The 18,791-nt window shown below is 42.4% G+C and overlaps 1 protein-coding gene across 5 annotated transcripts in view; it reads right to left on the minus strand.

The window, feature by feature from the left end:
- Nucleotides 1-17,686, minus strand: part of LOC147248769 (glutamate receptor 3-like) — a 65,864-nt gene extending 48,178 nt beyond the window's left edge. For 3 of the 5 annotated variants that reach the window (XR_015119527.1, XR_015119526.1, XM_086226956.1), the window contains exons 1-3: nt 15,840-16,278; nt 15,337-15,495; nt 1,401-1,640 (exon numbers count right to left, since the gene is read on the minus strand). Coding sequence is in view for 3 of the 5 variants with exons in the window: in XM_086226956.1 (XP_086083082.1) it covers nt 1,401-1,640; nt 15,337-15,495; nt 15,840-15,927 (487 nt within the window). In the remaining 2 variants the exon portion in view is untranslated. Of the gene's footprint in view, nt 1-1,400; nt 1,641-15,336; nt 15,496-15,839; nt 16,279-17,557 lie in introns of those variants that run through there. The other 2 variants (XM_086226954.1, XM_086226955.1) reach the window with 2 other exon arrangements.
- Nucleotides 17,687-18,791: the final 1,105 nt, after the last annotated feature.

Raw genomic sequence — 18,791 nt, forward strand, 5'->3', positions numbered from 1 at the left:
TGTGTGTGTGTGTGTGTCTGTGTGTCTGTGTGTCTGTGTGTCTGTGTGTGTGTGTGGGGGGGGGGGGGGGGGCTGGCTGCCAAAATAGGACGGCCAACTTGCCTTTCAGTAAATACAAGCTGTGCAGCATGTGGGAATCCATCCTAAACTCCAGTGTTTACTCTGCATCTTGCCGTGAAAAAATGGCAGAGTGTTACAGATGGCGGCACGTCACTTTGGACACAGCAGGTGAAAGAGGCCAACAGAGTCAAGCAGAGTTGTGAGAGCCACATCGGGATGCACCTTTGAGAGGGATGATGGTGCCAAGGAGAGGCCATAAACTCCTTAATCATTTTGTCTCCACCATGCCAGCAAACCAATTATCTGTTTCTGCAATCTGCCACACAAACACATACACATCAGCCATATCAATGAAACAGAGGTCCTTCCCTCGCAATCTGAGAGCAAAAACAAACTCCTTAATGAGGTCGAACATGGCTCTGAACATATGCATCTCAATTATGGAGGAGTTGTCTTTGTTATGTGGGTGTAAAAGTGTTTCAAAAAGATTTTACAATGTTTCAGATGTATATAAATGTCTATCGTACTGCCAAAGAAGTCATTTTAGAAAAGTACAAAATGGCTGTGTGAGAATAGGTTTCATGAGTGAGCAGTAGATTAGACACCCACCTGAACTGGAGATATGGAAAGTGAGGCGGGGGAAGTGAAAAAGGAGGGCTCTTGTCCTAGAAATGCTCTATGTCAGTTTAAAAATACTTGGAATGCACAGTTGCGAACAGTTTGGCACATTTAACAGCAGAGATTTCAACTTATAAAATCTCTACTGGTTCCTTTGAAACACAAGAAATATGACTGAAATACTCAAATGGCATCATGTCCTGCAGTTTATTTTTGTTGAGACAAACATGCCCCATTTGAAAAACCTACACAGATAGTTAATGCTGACCCTCAGAGGACTAACAAGTCTGTAAATAGTTGGCCTACATGGATGGAGCAGGAGGCTGTGAAGCACACGCAGAAGTTAGAGTATGTTGCACTTCATCTTTATATAATCCAATTAGAGCTCAATGATAATCAGGGAGGATTACAGGCTGGTGCTACAGATCGGCAGCACCTGTGAATGACTCATTCCACAGAAGCAAGGAGCTATTGAATACCTCTCTGAGAAGGATTCAGCCCTGTAGTGAAGCGTTTCAGCATCATTACTGGCAAAGATTAAAATGATCCTAGAATGAAGATTGAAGATGAGGGATTTACATATTAAAGGCTGATCATGTGTACTGTGTGATAACTGCTCAAGCTGGTAGCAGTCAGATGTTCCGCACTTCTCTGTCCTCTCCTAAATGTCAGCGCTTGTTGGCAAAGGCATACGTTTGACTCCCCCGGAGGGCTCCTCTTACCTCTGTCAGTGTCGTAAAGGTAGACAAACTTCTCCCACTTGTAATGGTCCAGGAGACTGAGGACAGCTCCTCGCAAGCCGGGCCTCATCTGGATGACAAACTGCACGTCAGTGTCGATGGGGAAGCTTGGCGTAATGAAGGAGGTGTGCAGCGCCCCGCAGAAGGAGGTCAGCGTGTTCATGGACTTTCTGTCGTAGAAGCCGAAGATGGCATAAACTCCTCGGGAGAACTGAGAGCAGACTGGTGACAGAGACAAAAAACAAGGGAGTCAAGGGAGTGCCTCTCAAACAAAAAAAAAAAGAAAGAAAGAAGGAAAAGGCTGAGGTCAAATTTTCATTAAAGGTGACACATGTAGGAGATGAAAAAACAATTTTACGAAAGCTTAAGACGGGAGTGAGTTCATGATGGCCTTAATCTTGTGACTGGAGCATTGGCTATCTGGATAAATGGGTGCCATGAGGGATGTGTGCTCCCCAAGGCCAGACTCTGCTGCCCAGCGCCCTTCACTTCCCCTTGCTCCAAATGCAACTGCTTGGCTAATCATCTAGAAATAATGGGGAATCCGTACAGTGGCCACAGCATTTAATGGACAAATACCATGAAACATGAGCATGCAAATGTGCAAGCACTGGGCTGTGCTGCACTATAAAAGATTTATAAGTGGCCCTATCTCCAGCCATCTGCACCCCAATGGAAATGAGCTCCGGCCATAAACACTCAATGCATCAGACATTTGGTCTAACAGGGTGTTAAGTATTTATTTTATTTGTACATAATAAATGGTTTTATAACATCAAGCAGGACTGAATCAGAGATGTGACCCTTGTCTTTATGTTGGTAAGACTGAAGAAAAACAGAGTTGTTCTTATACATCCGGCCATCTGCTGAATGTTGATCACATCACAGCTCCCTAGAATTGCTTCAGGAGGCGGTGACTGACATTAGAAACACAAGGTGATGTGGTGGTTAGTGTTCAAGTCCTGTTATTTCACATTATTAACCTAATCAGCAATGTTTTCCTTACCTTAATTAAGTGTTCTTGTGCCTAAACATGACCAGCTATGAACTGTACTGACAAGTTATCACATCAAATATGTGCGCACATGTTCATTGAAGTAAATAAACACAAACGTCGGCATTTTTAGCCCAAAATATTAAAATCTTCCAATCTTAAAACAATCCATTTACCAAAGTGTGAAGGCCAGACTGCTACTCAACAAGGCCCATAGAAGATGATGTAGTGAACCATTGCTTTATATTTCAAAGATCACTTCAAGGACGCAGTGAATCTCTGTTAAATGATGACATAAATCTCCCTCAGATTAAAGTCTTTTCAGCGTTGGATTCAGCATCTTACACAGTTCCTCTTTTCAGGAAAACAATATTTGACACTCCACAGGCCATCTTTTGTCTCTGTTTTTAGATTTACTCTATGACAGATAATATTCAGCTCATACTGCCCACTGAGAATTGCGGAGCTGCCATTAAATAAACACATCTGAGCTCATCTAATATTGGCGGTAATTGTTTGTCAGGAGTAAATCACCAGCCCTTCTCCTAATGGACCACTGAGATCATCAAGAAGTAACCAGCAGTTAACAGGAAATTCCCCTGATGGTGGTCAGGGATGACGATACATATCACTTGTCCTATTACAGAAAGGAAGTGGAGCTGCTGTTCTGTTCAGAACGCTAACTTAGGCTTAACCTACAGGATTCACACCCGAAGGAACTGAAAATTTCTTGGTTGCGTCTCGCGTCATGACTTGAAGTTAAATTTCCATATTTTGCATATCTAAGAGCTCTGTGACATAAAAATAAATCCATCTGTATGATAACATGGCAGAATAAAGAACATCATCCAAGATATTTCTGTCTCCTGTTGGTCATGATGTTCCCGCATCATCACACACAGATATAAGAGGAGGGTTTCAACCTAGTTTTTGTTGCGGTTGTTGTTGTGTGGTACAAACTCATCTGTCTGTCTGTGTCAAAGCATTCAGCTGAGATGTATGCATTAGAGAATACAGAATATCTTAAGTAAGACAACAGAGAGTGTGGAGTGATCATTTCATCTTCCATCTCATTTTCTCTGTCACCAACCAAACACCCACATCAGCCTGTCATCGCTGTCGTTATGGCTGCTCCTCAGCTTGGATACTGTAGGTCTATTTTCTCCCTCACCTTCCTTCTCTACGCCTCTCCTCAGCTGTCGCCACCTCATTAAACTTAGCAGGTATAGAAGTAGCAGCTCCAACACTGCTTCGCGTCTTTGAGGGGTCTATGCTGTAGACAGCAGGGGAATCATAAAACTCAGGAACGGGGGGATGAACCTGTTGTGCACCGCAGAGCCGCGAGCTCTGTAGCTGCAGATGAATAGAGGACAGCTGCTGTCCTTGACGTGAAAAGGGAACGCAGTGAGGAAATCAAACTTTACGACAATGAGAAAAAGGACAGAGGATGATTCATTCTCTGACGCAGAGATGAACACTCCTGTATTCGCAAGTGATTGTTCAGGTATTGGATTTGGGACAAAGCAACAAATACAACTGGTCTACATGGCTTCCTGGTCCAAGGTTATTTTTCTACTGCTGTCTAAAGAGCAGTGCCTCCAGCTATACGAAAGAAGAAGAGAGCAGTAGGTTTTCCTGAGGAAGAGGGGGGCCAGGTTGGGCCAGGCCACATGGGGTTACCTGTCCTGGCCTGTCCCGGGGTCATATGTTCATCTAGAGAGGAAGCACACAGCTGCTGTCCCAAAATGACCAATTTATAAAGGATGTTGCCCGAGAAGACTAGTTCTATTATTATTGTTACCAGAGGGTACAAAAAGTCTGACGTGAAGCTACAACAAATAACGAAATGCTGGGAAATTTCTTCTTGAACTGTCCTCAGTCCTTTCAATCAAATTTCATTTATATCGCACATCATATATCAAGTGTCGCCCAATGCGCCTCACATTAACGACTAATAAAAAGAAGATGAAAAGAGGGAAGAGATCCTTTCAAAATACATTAAGTTCATTCGATGCATATAAAACCGAATCACAACAGTTATCTCACAACACTTTACGATCAAGAACCACACTCCTTAAATTAATTTAGTTTAAAGAGACCCCACACTTTTGGATGAGTGAGCTCTTCTGTGACAGTGGTGACAATAAACTCTCTTTTACCAGGCCTGGGCTCTCATCGGCGGCCATCTGCCTCGACCACTTGATGCCTTTAAGCATTACATGCCCTTTAAAACAAGTCAAAGCCTCATAAAGTTCAAATAATTATAAACAAGTTTGCCCAACAGAATGTGGTTTACCCTGGATGCTATTTAGCAAGGGCGCCATCCTGGGCTTAGCACCACCCACAACAATTATGATTGGCTTAGAGAAATAAAAACAAGCCATAATGTTTCTGTTTTGTTTTTTACAATAGCAGAAGGTTGAGCCAGCTGTTTCCCCCGTGCTGGCACAGCCAGACTATCATGCATGTATACTTCTTACAGTGAAAGCATTTTAATGATATGTTCCTTTTCCACATGTTACAGCATCATTCACTGTGATGACAGTCGTGATGCACTGTGTTGATAAGAGACATCTGCACTGCAGAGAGCACAAGCTTTGACAGGAACAAACCCATAAATAGGCAAGTACACCCATGCACTATTTAATACAACACCAAATGTCATGATTTATATAATGTCTTTGTATTCATCAAGCAGCTCATCAGACTGAGGGTGGCACAGCAGTCCTCACATCAGGTTTTATGTGTGACATCCTGTTCATTAACCCCTGACGTGACACGGAGGGTTAGATAACCTCCGCACAATGAGGGAACAAATATAAATGGTAAATCAAGGTGGTGTGTCACTGCTTTATGACACACAGTTGACTCTAACCAACAGTATTGATATACTGTATTAATAGCTACATGTTATATGATGATGGATGTGGAGTCACAGTGCAGTTCATTTGTCTCTGAACCGGAATGAGACATAAATAAGAAAAGCTCCTTACACAAGTTTGTTTTAAAAGAAATTGTCAAACGAGACAGGATTACCAGGCTGGGCTGAGGATGCCAGTAAATCCTTGCAAATGTGCTGACTGACGGACACTCAGCAAATTCAGTGTTTCCTTGTGGAAACAAGCCGGACAGCTAATCTGCGTTGTCTTGTGAATGGTGATTTGCAGAGTAGGGACACACGGCTGACATGCAGGTAAGGTTCTGTCTGTCAGCAGCTGTTCAACGTGTCAGCTGGACAGGGAGCACAGGGAGTATCTGTGCTGACACCTGAGCAAGGCCGCAGTCCACTGACAGTCCACAAAGACGTTGTTCACAATCATCAAATTCACGAGTAACTCATTTTCACCCTCAACGATTCTGTTTTCTGTCTCAGTGACAGAGCACAGGTAGCATTCAGCATCCAACAGGCAAGACAAACTGAAAAAGTAAACATGCAAACAATAAGTATTTATGCAGTAATTATACATGGAATCACAGAAACAATAAAGTCCAGGAAATTGAGGGAAAGATTTTTATTTGTTTTTCAATGAATGCCTCTTGGCTGAGTGGGCTCAGCACAAAGACATGGAGAAGTCTGCACTCAATTCTTCTCAGTCCTGTTAAGCACAGATAATGACCCAAGGTCTTGACTGAGTATGAGTGGATCGTCATATAACATGTCTTCAAATATTATATCTATATCTATATCTATCTATCTATCTATCTACCTACCTATCTACCTACCTACCTATCTATCTATCTATCACGATGATGTCAGTAAATTTCAGTCCTGACTTTAGTGTGCAGGCGGCACGGTGGTTAGCACTGAACGCCTCACTTCCGGGTTCGAGTCCCGGCTCAGGCACAGGATCTTTCTGTGTGGAGTCTGCATGTTCTCCCTGTTCCTGCGTGGGTTCAGATTTTGTCAACTAAATCCAACAATTTTTAAATGAGACTAAAACTCATGTGCATTTCAGTAAAATAAAAACTAAGACCAAAACTGCTCAAAAAAACCTCAGGAGACACATTAATGTTCACGAGGAAGAAATCCAGACTAAAATAGTGATGTTTTCTTAGACTAAGACACAACTAAAATACTCAACACCATGATGATTAAATTTGATGAAAACCGAAACGGACATGTGCAAAAGTCTAAGACTTAATCAAACAAATAGCCAAAATTAATATTACTTATAATCCAGTAATTTCCACATTAAACTGGAAGCCTGTTTGAGGACGTCTTGATTCAAGTTTGTTCTTTTACATGCACTTCTTCCTCCCTCAACTCTTTTTTAAGCGAGGAACTAAATCAAGTCATTAGAATTCAGTCATCTAATTTTAATTTCTCATATTAGAAATTCATCTCAACGACCAAATTCCAAAAAGGAAATTTATACAAATAAACTCGAAATCACGTTCCAGCAGTTCAAGTTTTCACAGAGCTGTAAACATGACAAAGAAAAACAAAATAAAAACTACACCGAGCTGTGCGATCTGAAGTCAGGGATTTGCTTCAGGGGTTTGAGTAGTTTTCACTATGATCATTTATGGCAGCTCCCACCAAGAAGAACATGTTACATCAGGTCAACACTCTTGCTGCTGTGGTGATTTATACAGTTCAAGTGAGTCCCCTTATCCAGCCGCCTGAGGTGAGAAACTCAATCAAGAAAAATCTGCTCAATTTCAACCTACTTACTATAGCACTAGGAGTTAACAGTGACTATGCTCCTCCACATTACAATTAAGAGATTCAAATTTAGAAATAAAAGAAAGTGAGTTTCATAAGCTGCACTCAGTCTACTGAAAAGCGGAACATCTACTTCCAATTCCACGGTAAATGTTTGTTTTGAGATGAAAATATAACCCAAGGCAAAGTTGCGGGCGCGCAGTAAAATGATGCCCGCGTTATTGCATTTAAGTGTTTTATATATTTCATATCCACATTAGAGTCTGCACTGTTGAGCAATTGGTCCCAGTTGACCAAGCAGAGAGGTAGCAGAGGGCACGCAAGGACTGAAGCCTGAGTAGGTGTTTCTCCTCGGGCAGTGTGGTTGCATATTGGCTGGAATTCCCTCTCCACAGATTACAGCTTTGTGAAAGCACACATTTCCTTCCAGTGGGTAACCCCCTGCAGATACTCATTATACCCTGAGAGCGGGGCAACACTCATTGGATTAGCCCTAATCTGAGAACTACAACTAGATACAGCCCACATGTGAAAACAACATGACAGAAGGAAATCTACAGCGGCGCTCTGCAGACAGCCTGTGGCTATTGGAGATTCGTATGGAAGAATACACTTTTACTGCAGAGCAGTAAAAACACTGCTAACACTCCACCTACACATGCTTTGCATATACCGCAGAAACATCATCAAGGGACCACGACCACAAGAGTCGGTTTATAAAGTGCTGCGACGCTCTCAAGAAAACACTTCAAGTTGAATCCACATAAAAAAAAAATAAGTTCACATCAGGAACATGCAAATACTTGAAGGTAAATACTTGTGCCTAAAGCAGAACTCAACAAAGTTGATTTCATAATTCCATATCTGCTCTGGTGCTTAGAATAAAAACAACATAAAGGAAAGTGAGGACAAGGGAAAAAAATGGGCTAATTAAATGATTCAATAGTTTCTTGTTTTGAGTGAATGGGGCAATTTTTCTCATTTACATTCAACAACCCAAAAGACAAGAATGAGGCATAAGCAACTTTTTTCCAAAAAAAATTATGAAAGCGGCTCCTCTAAATTATTCACTGGTCTGATGGCATCTTTGCTTTTCTTGGGCATTATACTGTGTAGCTCACACTGTCCTTGAATAATCTCAGGTATCATTTATTGAATAACAGCCGAGTTTTCAGAGGCTGAAGGACGTCATGTGAAGCTGTAACAAACTGCTGCAGCATCACTGTACTGTAGCTTGTCAGTAGCGATCAGTGTCGCTCAGCTGCGGCGCTGACATGTACACACATACTGATGCACAAGACCAACACATCTCCAGTGGCTTGCCCTGGTGGGACCTACTGCCGCCATTTTACAGCATTATGTCTGGACAAGATGAATAGAAATATTGTTGAATTTACGCGTAATAAAACACTTGAATATCCATAGCAATGTCTTCAAATGAGGGTCGTTTGTTTAGCATTTAGCATTTTTTGCAACAGTATGTCCCTTATTAATAAGAAGCTGGAGGCTTGTGTGCTTCATGGTGACCCACCACTCACCCTGCAGCTTTATCAAATAGTAAATGTGTGTGTGTGTGTGTGTATGTGTGTATGTGTGTGTGTGTGTGTGTGTGTGTGTGTGTGTGTGTGTGTGTGTGTGTGTGTGTGTGTGTGTGTGTGTGTGTGTGTGTACAACAGAAATGCTTCTTAGCTGGATAAAAATATTTCAGAAACACTTATATGTGTTTAGTCATGCTTCATGATGAAAACGCCATGAGAAATCTGAGGATGAGTACTTGTCAAGTTGGGGCAGGTCATCCAAACTGACAGGACTCTGGCTGCAGTAGCTCAGATATTTTTATCATAGCAGCCTGATAAAAGGACATGCTTTTGGCTAAGTCTCTCTCTCTCGTGCTTTCGCGCTCTCTCTCTCTCTCTCTCTCTCTCTCTCTCTCTCTTGCCCCTATCTCTCAATATATCTGTTTGAGAGCTCTGAAATCCACTTGAAGCTTTCAAATAGAATGTATAAGCTTACAAATCTCCGAAATGTGGACATGAGTGAATAGAAGTGTATGTAAATTGAATATTATTGAGAGGTGACGAGAGTTTAGATCATTTAATGGAAGCCACACTGCTCTTTGATTATTTGTGACCTCACGGTGATGTAAACAAACTAAATGGCTTCAATTATTACGAGTTGTTTATGTAGACACATATATTAGTCTGGCCTGAGAGGGTGTACTGAGACGGAGAACATCATGTAGAGGCTTCTCCCTCAGGCCAAACAAACTGCCAACCTTGTCTCTGGAGCTCATGCATCATTCATGATTTGTCGTTTTAAATGAGCTCTCAGATATAAGATGGATACAATCGTGTGGATACGTTCCAGCATGTTTGATTTGCTTCAGTAACTGTTGCAAACATTAATCACATTGATTTACCCTGAAATAGCGTTCCAATGATCAAACGAGCAGAGGTGGGAGTCAGTCTCGCACGGTCAGCTGCAGAGTCTTAACCTTCAAGTCCAAAGTTAGACTCAGACCAAGTCAAGTCATTTGAAATCTTGATGATTTCAGTTAGTGATGGTTTACTTGATAACACCCAATGTTTTCCAGCAGCTACTAGATTAAACTGCTTGACAAACCTGTCACCAACTAGTTTGATCATCTTTAAGGCTTAATTACAGGGTTATAAAATGCAATAATTAAAATCTGCCTAAGTATAAACGAATGGAATTTTGTCATCAGATTTATGCATCTAAATGTTTAAATGCTGCAGTACAACAACATAAAACTTGAAATACTGCATCGCAGTTTCAGCCTCACTGACCTTCACCTGTGCCCACCAAAATCTGTTCAGGTCATCACCCATACTTGAGTCCCAGAGGACATTTATGACATATTTTGAGGAATTCCTGTTACAAGATATCACATTAATGAGGATTTGATTTGACTATTAAGTGGAATTTTGAAGACTGACGTAAAAGAACATTTGCTTTGCTATAAGATTAGTCAAAATATAGTGAAGGAAGAAAAAATACAATGATGGGAAATTCAATTTCATTTTAACAAACTGATTTAAAGCTGTCCAGTTTTAAATAGCTGCCATTGCAGCACAGATTTTCTACTTTACCACATGCACCTGAATGCACAGTGAATTCCCTCCTTTAGAAGTCAAGTAGTTGCACAGCTATAGCCAGTGAGAGTGTCTAATGACGTGACCGCATGGCTCAGAGGAAGCTGATTGTGTGCAGTGGGAGGAGAGTGAATGGATGCAGAAGTGTCCGCGTGTGTTTGGGAGAAAGAGAGATACACAGCTCCAAAAAATTACAAAATGAATTCGTTGCAAGATTTTGTTGTGGCGAGTCGCTAAAAATAAATGAATTTACGAGAAATAGTGAAGCTCGGGAGGAAGTTTGAGAAGCGTCGTGTCAAGCCGTGTTTGCAGCTCGTCAATTCATGAGACTCCACGACGACGTCTGAGCTGTTGCCCCTTAGATGGCGTATTTCGGTGGAAACACACAAATGATTTCACGTCGAGCAAAGGCAATCCGTCCCTGTTTTCCAAATGACACAGTTTATCCTCACACTGTTATAAATACACACCAGCTGATGCGGCTGCAGCTCCTAACTTCTCTGCAGATACCAGAGAATTATAATTCTGTTTGATCATTTGTGAACTCTTAGCTCATATCACCGTTGTTTTATGCGCTTTTTCACTTGATACATCTGCATACAGCCACCACAAAAAGGACTGAAATGCCCATATTTGGATGTAGCTTATGACTCAAAGTGTTCACCACAGTTTTAACAAAAGAAGAAAAAGAAGAGGAGGAGGAGGTGGAGGAGAACTGGCTACTGGTTGATGCTGCATTAGTGGGACTGTCCACTGCCTACACGCTGAAGTGCTCTAACATTAGCCTCTGTCTTAGCAGCATCGTGCTGGCTGAGTCATAGCAGAGGGAGGATAGGCAGCTATAATAAACACCCTGATGAGAGACACGTTGTCATGATGACATTTGTTGAAATCAAAGTTCAAGGTCCAAGCAGAGTCATCCTGCATCCACTTCAGACAAGATCAGACGAAAAGCCGTTTTTAGGTTTCCATGTAGACTTACAACAGTCTTCAAAAACAGACATCAACTATAACTTCGCTTGGAAATTTGAACGCATTTTAAAGTAATTAATTAGCAAAAGGATGACCACACATCATGAAGATCCACATCCATCAACTGCCTGTCCTGTCACTACACACCAACCTACAGTCCCACTTTGTTTTAGTTCCTCGCTGTCTGTCCAGCAGCTCTGCCTTTACTGTCACTTCCTGCGCTGAGTGACCTCAGTCTTAATGGATACAACCCTCAACCCTCCTCCCATTTGTGCATTTATGCACACGATTCATCCAGGCCCGGGGCAAGGTGTCACATCGATACGTCCTACAGCTTCACTCCAGCCACAAATAGGTGAGATAATAAACAACACAAGAGCACGGCGAAGTTCTCTTGGTCAGAATCAATTCACTTAATGACTGACAGTTATTTGCTGCAGTGTATTGTTGGCTGTGCGTTTGGTTTTTTGTACCTGCCACATCATGAATATGTGTGTCTGGTCAGGTGACGTTCTCCAGGAACCGTATATCAGTAGAGAGGGGCTGAGATAGGGGAAATGAAAGCTGGGCAAAATTGATTTTTCCATAGTGGAGAACAAACTAGAACCACACACACACACTAGTGCTGGACTACAGCCTTCCACCTATTGATCTCAACTGCCAATAGCAGTCATTTGCCATCAGGGATTTGTAACAATCATTATATACTGACCCAGCTGGAGGACAGCAATGTTGTCCTCCTCTATCCCCTTTTGAATCAACACAGCAAACGCTGTTAATGAGCTCTGAGCTTGAAGAAACCCCACTCACTCAAACAGCTCATCCTTCATAGCTTATTTCTCTCACATGCACACACACACGCACACACACACACACACACACACACAAAAAGAGAACGTTTTGCAGATGATACCAACGTTCGTAAGCAATATTCAGATTTCTCAGTCATCCTAACACTTGCTAATATTACCGAAATTAATGATGTGAGCTGCAGGAAAGCACAGCAATGACTAACCTACGATTCCTGCCAGAATAGAAATGTGTCGAAATAATCATCACCTTCGCTTGCTGCATCAACGCCTGCCAGGCAAGCGGGACATTATGCAATCCAGACTACTAAAATAAGAAACATATACTGTAGTGTGGTGTGGTGCATTTTCAAGTGATGCCTTAGACAGACAGACAGACACACACACATACACACACGCACTCACACACACTCTAACATGGCAGTTCTGCATAATTAGCTGCTTTTTCACATTGGAAAACATCTGGTTTAGCTTTAATAATCCTCTTTATTTTCTTGGCTTTCTTCTTATACTGTAGAAACAAAAACGAGAAGCTTCTTTCAAATACAGAAGATTCTGATCAGCAAACCTTTAATATGTGAACGATTTTCTGTTTTAAAGCTAGAATTCACCAAAATAGTTTTTTTTATTACTTTTAGTACCCACAAATAGTGTCTTGAGCTCATGAAGATGTTTATTTCCCTGTTGTATCAGAGCATAGAAAGAACCAGCCATGTATATTTAACATACAGCGTCCAAGCCAACTACTTCAAAAAACAGCAAAACTGTACACTCAGTAATCTACAAATACATTGATTTGTAAGAACAAACTGTTAAAAAAATCTTACAGATTTACAGTCAGCACAAAACAGGATGTGTTAGAGTTAGCTTGTTTTTAGCTCAAATCAAAGTGTTTGTTGATTTCTTATAAATCTGGATAGAGAAGATGTAGATTATACAGTACCAGTTTGAGAATTTGCATACTACATTTTTTTGACAGTTTTGCAGTTGTTTTGTTGCTGTCACTGTTGTTAGGTGCAGGGGCGCAGCTTGTCAACAGGCAAGGCAGGCAACGGCTTGGGGTCCCGAGCTGCTAGGGGGCCCCTGCTGGTCTCAGCATGCTAGCTGGTGGGACAAGCCAAGCGAGAATTGCCTCCATAGGAGTTTTTGCTGCGGGCCCCCAAAGACTCTAGAATCGCCTCTGGTTAGCTGTCAGGCGGCATTAGCCGCTAGCTAAATATAAGGTACATGGCTGGCTCCTTCTGCATTCTGGAGTCTCAAAGAAGCGATGCAGGAGGGAAACAACATTTTTATGAACTCAAGCCATCTATTTTTGAGTAACTGAAAGAAAAATACACTTTTTGGGTGAAGTACTGTTTTAAAAGCCCTCTCTAGTACCTGCAGGGTTCTACGTGAGCCAGGAAAGCTCCCCTCTAGCTTCTACACATGCATGAGGAATAAATACAACGAGCATTTTTAAGCTATGGCATGCTTTTTTTGCCTCTTTGAAATGAAAAACAGGCTCAAGTATTAGGGGTTTTATTCATGATCAATGTGAGCATGTAATATTCATGTGTACCTCAGCAACAACTACTGAAGTGCTCTTGAGCTACGACCCCACAGTGGCTCCAACATAATTACTCATTAGCTGACAGCACAGGGCTGTGTAGTCACACTGAGCAGCTACAGGGAGTGTGAATGTTTGCCAACCTGCATCCCTCTGCAATTTCCCCCCAAGGTGTCTGCTCTAAGTAACATGTTCTCACCCATGTACTCTCACCAGTGACTAGATCATCCGCTACATACATTCCTGTAGCTGAGCTGTGAACACACAACTGTGTTCAACTCTCCTCTTCCCACTTCATTAGCTCACACAGGCCGTCTCAACGGTGGCTGACAGGGTTCGAAGAGCTGCTGCTGATCGTTACGCATCAAGTGTGAGGTGCACTTGGTGAGGAGAAAGATAACAAATTAATTCTCCAGACAGAATTTAGTGTCCTACATCGCAGAGCAGCAACTGGTAGACCAATTATGAAGACACTGCACAGTCCACAGCCCTCCCTATCGAATCCATCAGATCTGCAGAGACTGTGACACTTCTACGCCTCACGTAGCAAACCTAGTCACAGTAATTCAATGTGATGTTAGTAATGTGACTTAAAGCCCTATCAAAGAAATGGAAAACTAAACATCCCACAGTAATGGACATTTAGCTACCAGCAGTATTTAGAGGAGACGTTCAATTTTTTTTTTTTTTACTTTGAAAATTGCTTGAGGTTTTGTTTTTGTTTTTTAACCATGCAGCTGAAAAGAAGTTTAAATTCTATATCTGGAATAAGAGGAGGCAAGAACAGAGGGTTTACGGGAAAATATGTGGTCTCATTGGCTGACAGGTCATTTCCTCAGCTGATGGAGTTATTATTATAAAAAATGGCTCCAGCAACCTGGCGTGCTTTGTCATTTTTGATACAGCAAAGCGGAAAAACTGCATCAGCTCCCTTTGTATAAAAAGACAGATAGCAATGACCAAAAGGTTGCTATTATAAATATTCAATAGTCCAGAAAACAGGATCTCTTGCCCCAGATGTATCTGACTAATAAAGAGAGGAAACGCTTTGCCTTGGTTACATTTTGGTTTCACTTAGATTTTTTCCTCTGTTTTACATCAACGGTTTTCTTGAACTGGTTCCACTAAGGATTCTTTCAACTGTCTGGCAAACTAACCAGATCTGGCGAACTTGGACATGATGTCGAACAGACGTTACATCGAAGTTGAATATGAAAATCAGGTTGACGTTAAAATCCAATGAAAGTCAGAATTCACCCTCCAACTTTGGACCAAAACCAACATCTAAAGGTTGCTCTTAACCACACCGCTAATGGCGTCAGCTATCATCCAGCCATTTCATTTTGGGTCGCCTGACATCACCTATTCATCAAAATATTAACACGACGGCCAGCCAGGTGGATACTGCAAAACAGTACACAACTGTCTTGTGCTCCCACCAGGAAAACCCCTCTTTCGACTCTAGATGTTGACAGAAATTTGTGTGTGTGTGTGTGTGTGTGTGTGTGTGTGTGTGTGTGTGTGTGTGTTAGATATGACTTATAAGAAAATTTCAAGGGGCCAAACCAGACTTAAGTCCATTTAACTGTGTAAGTGTGCAACTGAGAACAAAAACTGCGTGGTAAAACATCTTTTGGCCAAATTAGTCAGGGAGTGGTTTGTGTCAGTCTCCAAGAAATGAATGTAAACCACTGCACAAACCCAAAAGTGACTCAAGTAAACGCGTGCGTGTTGACTTGAATTTTTAGCCTGCAGCCAGCAGTATCACCTTCAGTGGTGACTTTGGTCTGCATCATCAGTGTGTATCTATCTACTCACAGGCGTGTGTGACGGAGAAGCTGTTGGAGGACTCCAGGTTGTCCACGTTGTAGTTGAGGTGGAAGGGTTTCTCCGTCACATTCTGGTTGGTGTTATACAGCTGGACCGCAAACCTGAAGGCGCTGTGCTCCTGCACTGTGGAGCGCATGAACAGTCCACCTACAGGGAGGAATGGGTCTCATCTAAGTTCATTCCCAATATTCAAAATACATTTTATGCCTGAAACAGAGAAATTACTTATTTACAATGGGAGACAACGATGTAATTCCGTATTGTTGGACAAATTAAGAAAAGCAGGGAGATAAATGTGCTCTGATGTATTCGTGCTCCAGGTGGATATTTTATTAAATCACAAACACACAAAAGACACTCAAGAGCCAACACGCTTCTTATGAGGAGTGAACTTGACAATGAATCAGTCAAATAACTGCTGCCACCAGCAGAAACCTGTCCCATTAATACTCCAAAGACAAAGAAACAGATCCGTGTCCCACTGAACTTACCGATGTTGATTTGGTTTGGAAACCCAGCCAGCGAGTCCCCCCACAGATGTAATAAAACCAGAACTGTCGCTATTGTGCGGTGCCACATTTTTCTCGTAAAATCAACTCCTGGTGTGGGTGAGGTGAGGCAGAGAGACGCATGTATACGCGGACTGGCTGGTACGGAAAGAAATCCACAAGATGCGTCGGCTCTCTCTCAGTCGCCGTGTGCACCCACGCTGAACGTGTGCCAGCGCAACTGCAGCGCCCCGGTCCTCTGCTGCTGCTGCTGCTGCTGGGAGCCTACAGCCAGGGTTCTAGCTCAAAGATGGTGGTGGAGGAGGAGGAGGAGGAGGAAGAGGAGGAGGAGGGGAGGAGAAGAGACGCGGCTGTCCTGCATTGTGGATCAAGATCTTTCAAATGGGCCACAGAGAGAAAGAGAGAGGGATGCGGGCGAAAAGAGAGAGAGAGTGAGGAGAGAGAAAGGGGAGGGAGGGAGGGAAGGGGGCGCTCATCAAACTTGGTCGGTCCTTGAATTATAATAAGAGCAGCCTCCCTTCTTTCCCCTCAGTCACTGCAGAGTTAGTGTGTGTGTGTGCGTGTGTGTGTGTTGTGTGTATGTGTGTTGTGTGTGTGCGTACGCGCGTTGCTATCCTTTATCTATCTATCTATCTATCTATCTATCTATCTATCTATCTATCTATCTATCTATCTCTGCTTTCTCTTATGTTCCATTTTTAATTTACCAAATGTTTTTGCTCTCATCAGTGGAATATAAAGCAGTTTCTCATCCCCCATTTGATCAGTCATGTGACTCATACATCACCATGACACCACGTAGTTATACATACATGTACTTTGTTTATCATCATTAAATGCACCATGTGTCATGTGGTTGTCAGCCTGAAGAAAGAATCAGTGTTGCAACCACTAAAGCATCGGCGTAGCAGCCATAGAGAAGGAGCCCCTCTTTACTATGAAGACAACTTGTTACGCAGTGATTTTGAGGCCACAAGATACAACTTGTTCCCTCAAGTTTGTTATTTTGTGTCCATGGGACACAACTTGTTCCCTCTGTTATGTTGTACAAGTTAGTTTCCTCAAAATGACTAAATCGAGGGAACAAGTTCAATCTCTCTATGGCCATGTATGAACCCAACCCAAAACATTGAAATACCAGAAGGTCTAATTCTTATCTGTGGCTATATAATTAAAACTATCCATCCTATCCTAACTATCCTGAGAGCAGAGACACGATGACAGACAGATGCTGGAGTGCGACCCGGCTCTGGTTGGGATTTACTCTAACATGCGGATGACAGAGAAGTGGTGCTCTGCCTGGGAATCAGCCGCTCGGCATGCAGCCGTCTCTCTCTGGTTAGCAGCTCTCTAGACGCTAATGGTGTCTGTGAACCTGCAGTAGCAAACATGCTCCAGTAAACAGGAGCTAGATAACAATTCCACTTCTCATTGAGAACACCGCAGCTCTTTTAACTCTCGTCTGAGGCAGTGGGCAGGAGCAAGCCTGAGTGCAGCAAAGACTTAGAATCCAGCCAGTTGTCTCTTTGTTGCTACGTTATGAAATGTAAAGCAGCGATGTGGTTTTGATATTCGAGCAAAAATATCACTTTTCAAGCACAAACATTCCCCTGCTCCTTTAAAGTCATGAAGTCATATGACATACTACACTACATAATTAGCCACCCACATCTCATTAGATTAGCGGAGCGATACAATACCAGTGACATGCTGAGTCCATCCATCCATTGTCTTCTGCTTATTCCTATTAAGGGTCGCGGGGGGGCTGGAACCTATCCCAGTGTCAACGGGCGAGAGGCGGGGTTCACCCTGGACAGGTCGCCAGTGACATGGTGAGTGTGTTTGTTATATTTTTAGCTAGTTTGTTAGGTGTGTGTGTGTGTGTGTGTGTGTGTGTGTGTGTGTGTGTGTTTAATAATGTGTGCTACAGAGTTAGAAATCATCTCAGCTTCCTCTCTCGACTGCAGCAACACCAGCAGCAGCATTTGCGCTTATTGATCTGGATGTGATTTCATGCTTGGCACACAAAGCATTTTTTTTTCCACAGGGCACAAAAAGAAGAACAATTGCACTATGACAGAGCTCAATTCCATGACCTTTACACAGACATACATCACTTTAAGTATGTCGTTCGTAGATATGACACAAAAGACGATCCGGTTAGTTTCACTTAAACCTTTTAAATACTTTTTTCCCCTCTAAAACATACATTTAGAATAGGTGTATAAAAGGCCAGGCTAAAGTTCAGCACGGTTTAGTTGAATCTCCACGCTGCTGAACCAGATAATACGTGCGAAGCTCTTTCCTCAGCAGGGATAAGCTTCTGCATAAATTGCATCAAGACAGAAGCTGCGAGGAGATATTCTTTATCATGCATGTCTGCTTCAAAGTGGATAAAATTACTGCCAGATGACTCTCTGCTTTTACACAGGACATTCAGGATAACACTGAGTAAATGTCCTCTTCAGAGGAGCTTTGAGGTTATCTTAGCACGGCCTCGTCAGGACACTGCGATCCTGCTCTCCGTCTGATACATGACCTCTTTAGTGAGCCCTTTCTGTGGCATTTATGAACCATATGGGTGCAATTAATAGCATGGTGTTGTTTTGGAGTTGCTCCAAGCAGCTCGCAAGGGCATTTTGATGATAACTAGACGATAGTGCGGACAATCACTTGTTGTATTTTTCTTAATGCGCAGACATTTTGATATCATACCACGCGCAGCCTAAAACCAGCTGCAGATCTGGTCGACCACTTGTCACCAGCGATCTATCAAAGACTTTGAACTTAACCTTGTTTTATATATAGCAATTGCTTGTTATAACCCACAGAATTACACAAGTTGTGAGCCTGAGGGAGTGGAGTGGCCTAAATACAGGCATATCCAGTGTTAACACGTATCACTGCCAACAGAGAGCACACGCTCACACACGC

This window comes from Aulostomus chinensis, chromosome 15 (assembly GCF_037954235.1).
Source record: "Aulostomus chinensis isolate RoL2024-O1b breed Wild chromosome 15, RoL_Achi_v1.0, whole genome shotgun sequence".
Taxonomy (NCBI): domain Eukaryota; kingdom Metazoa; phylum Chordata; class Actinopteri; order Syngnathiformes; family Aulostomidae; genus Aulostomus; species Aulostomus chinensis.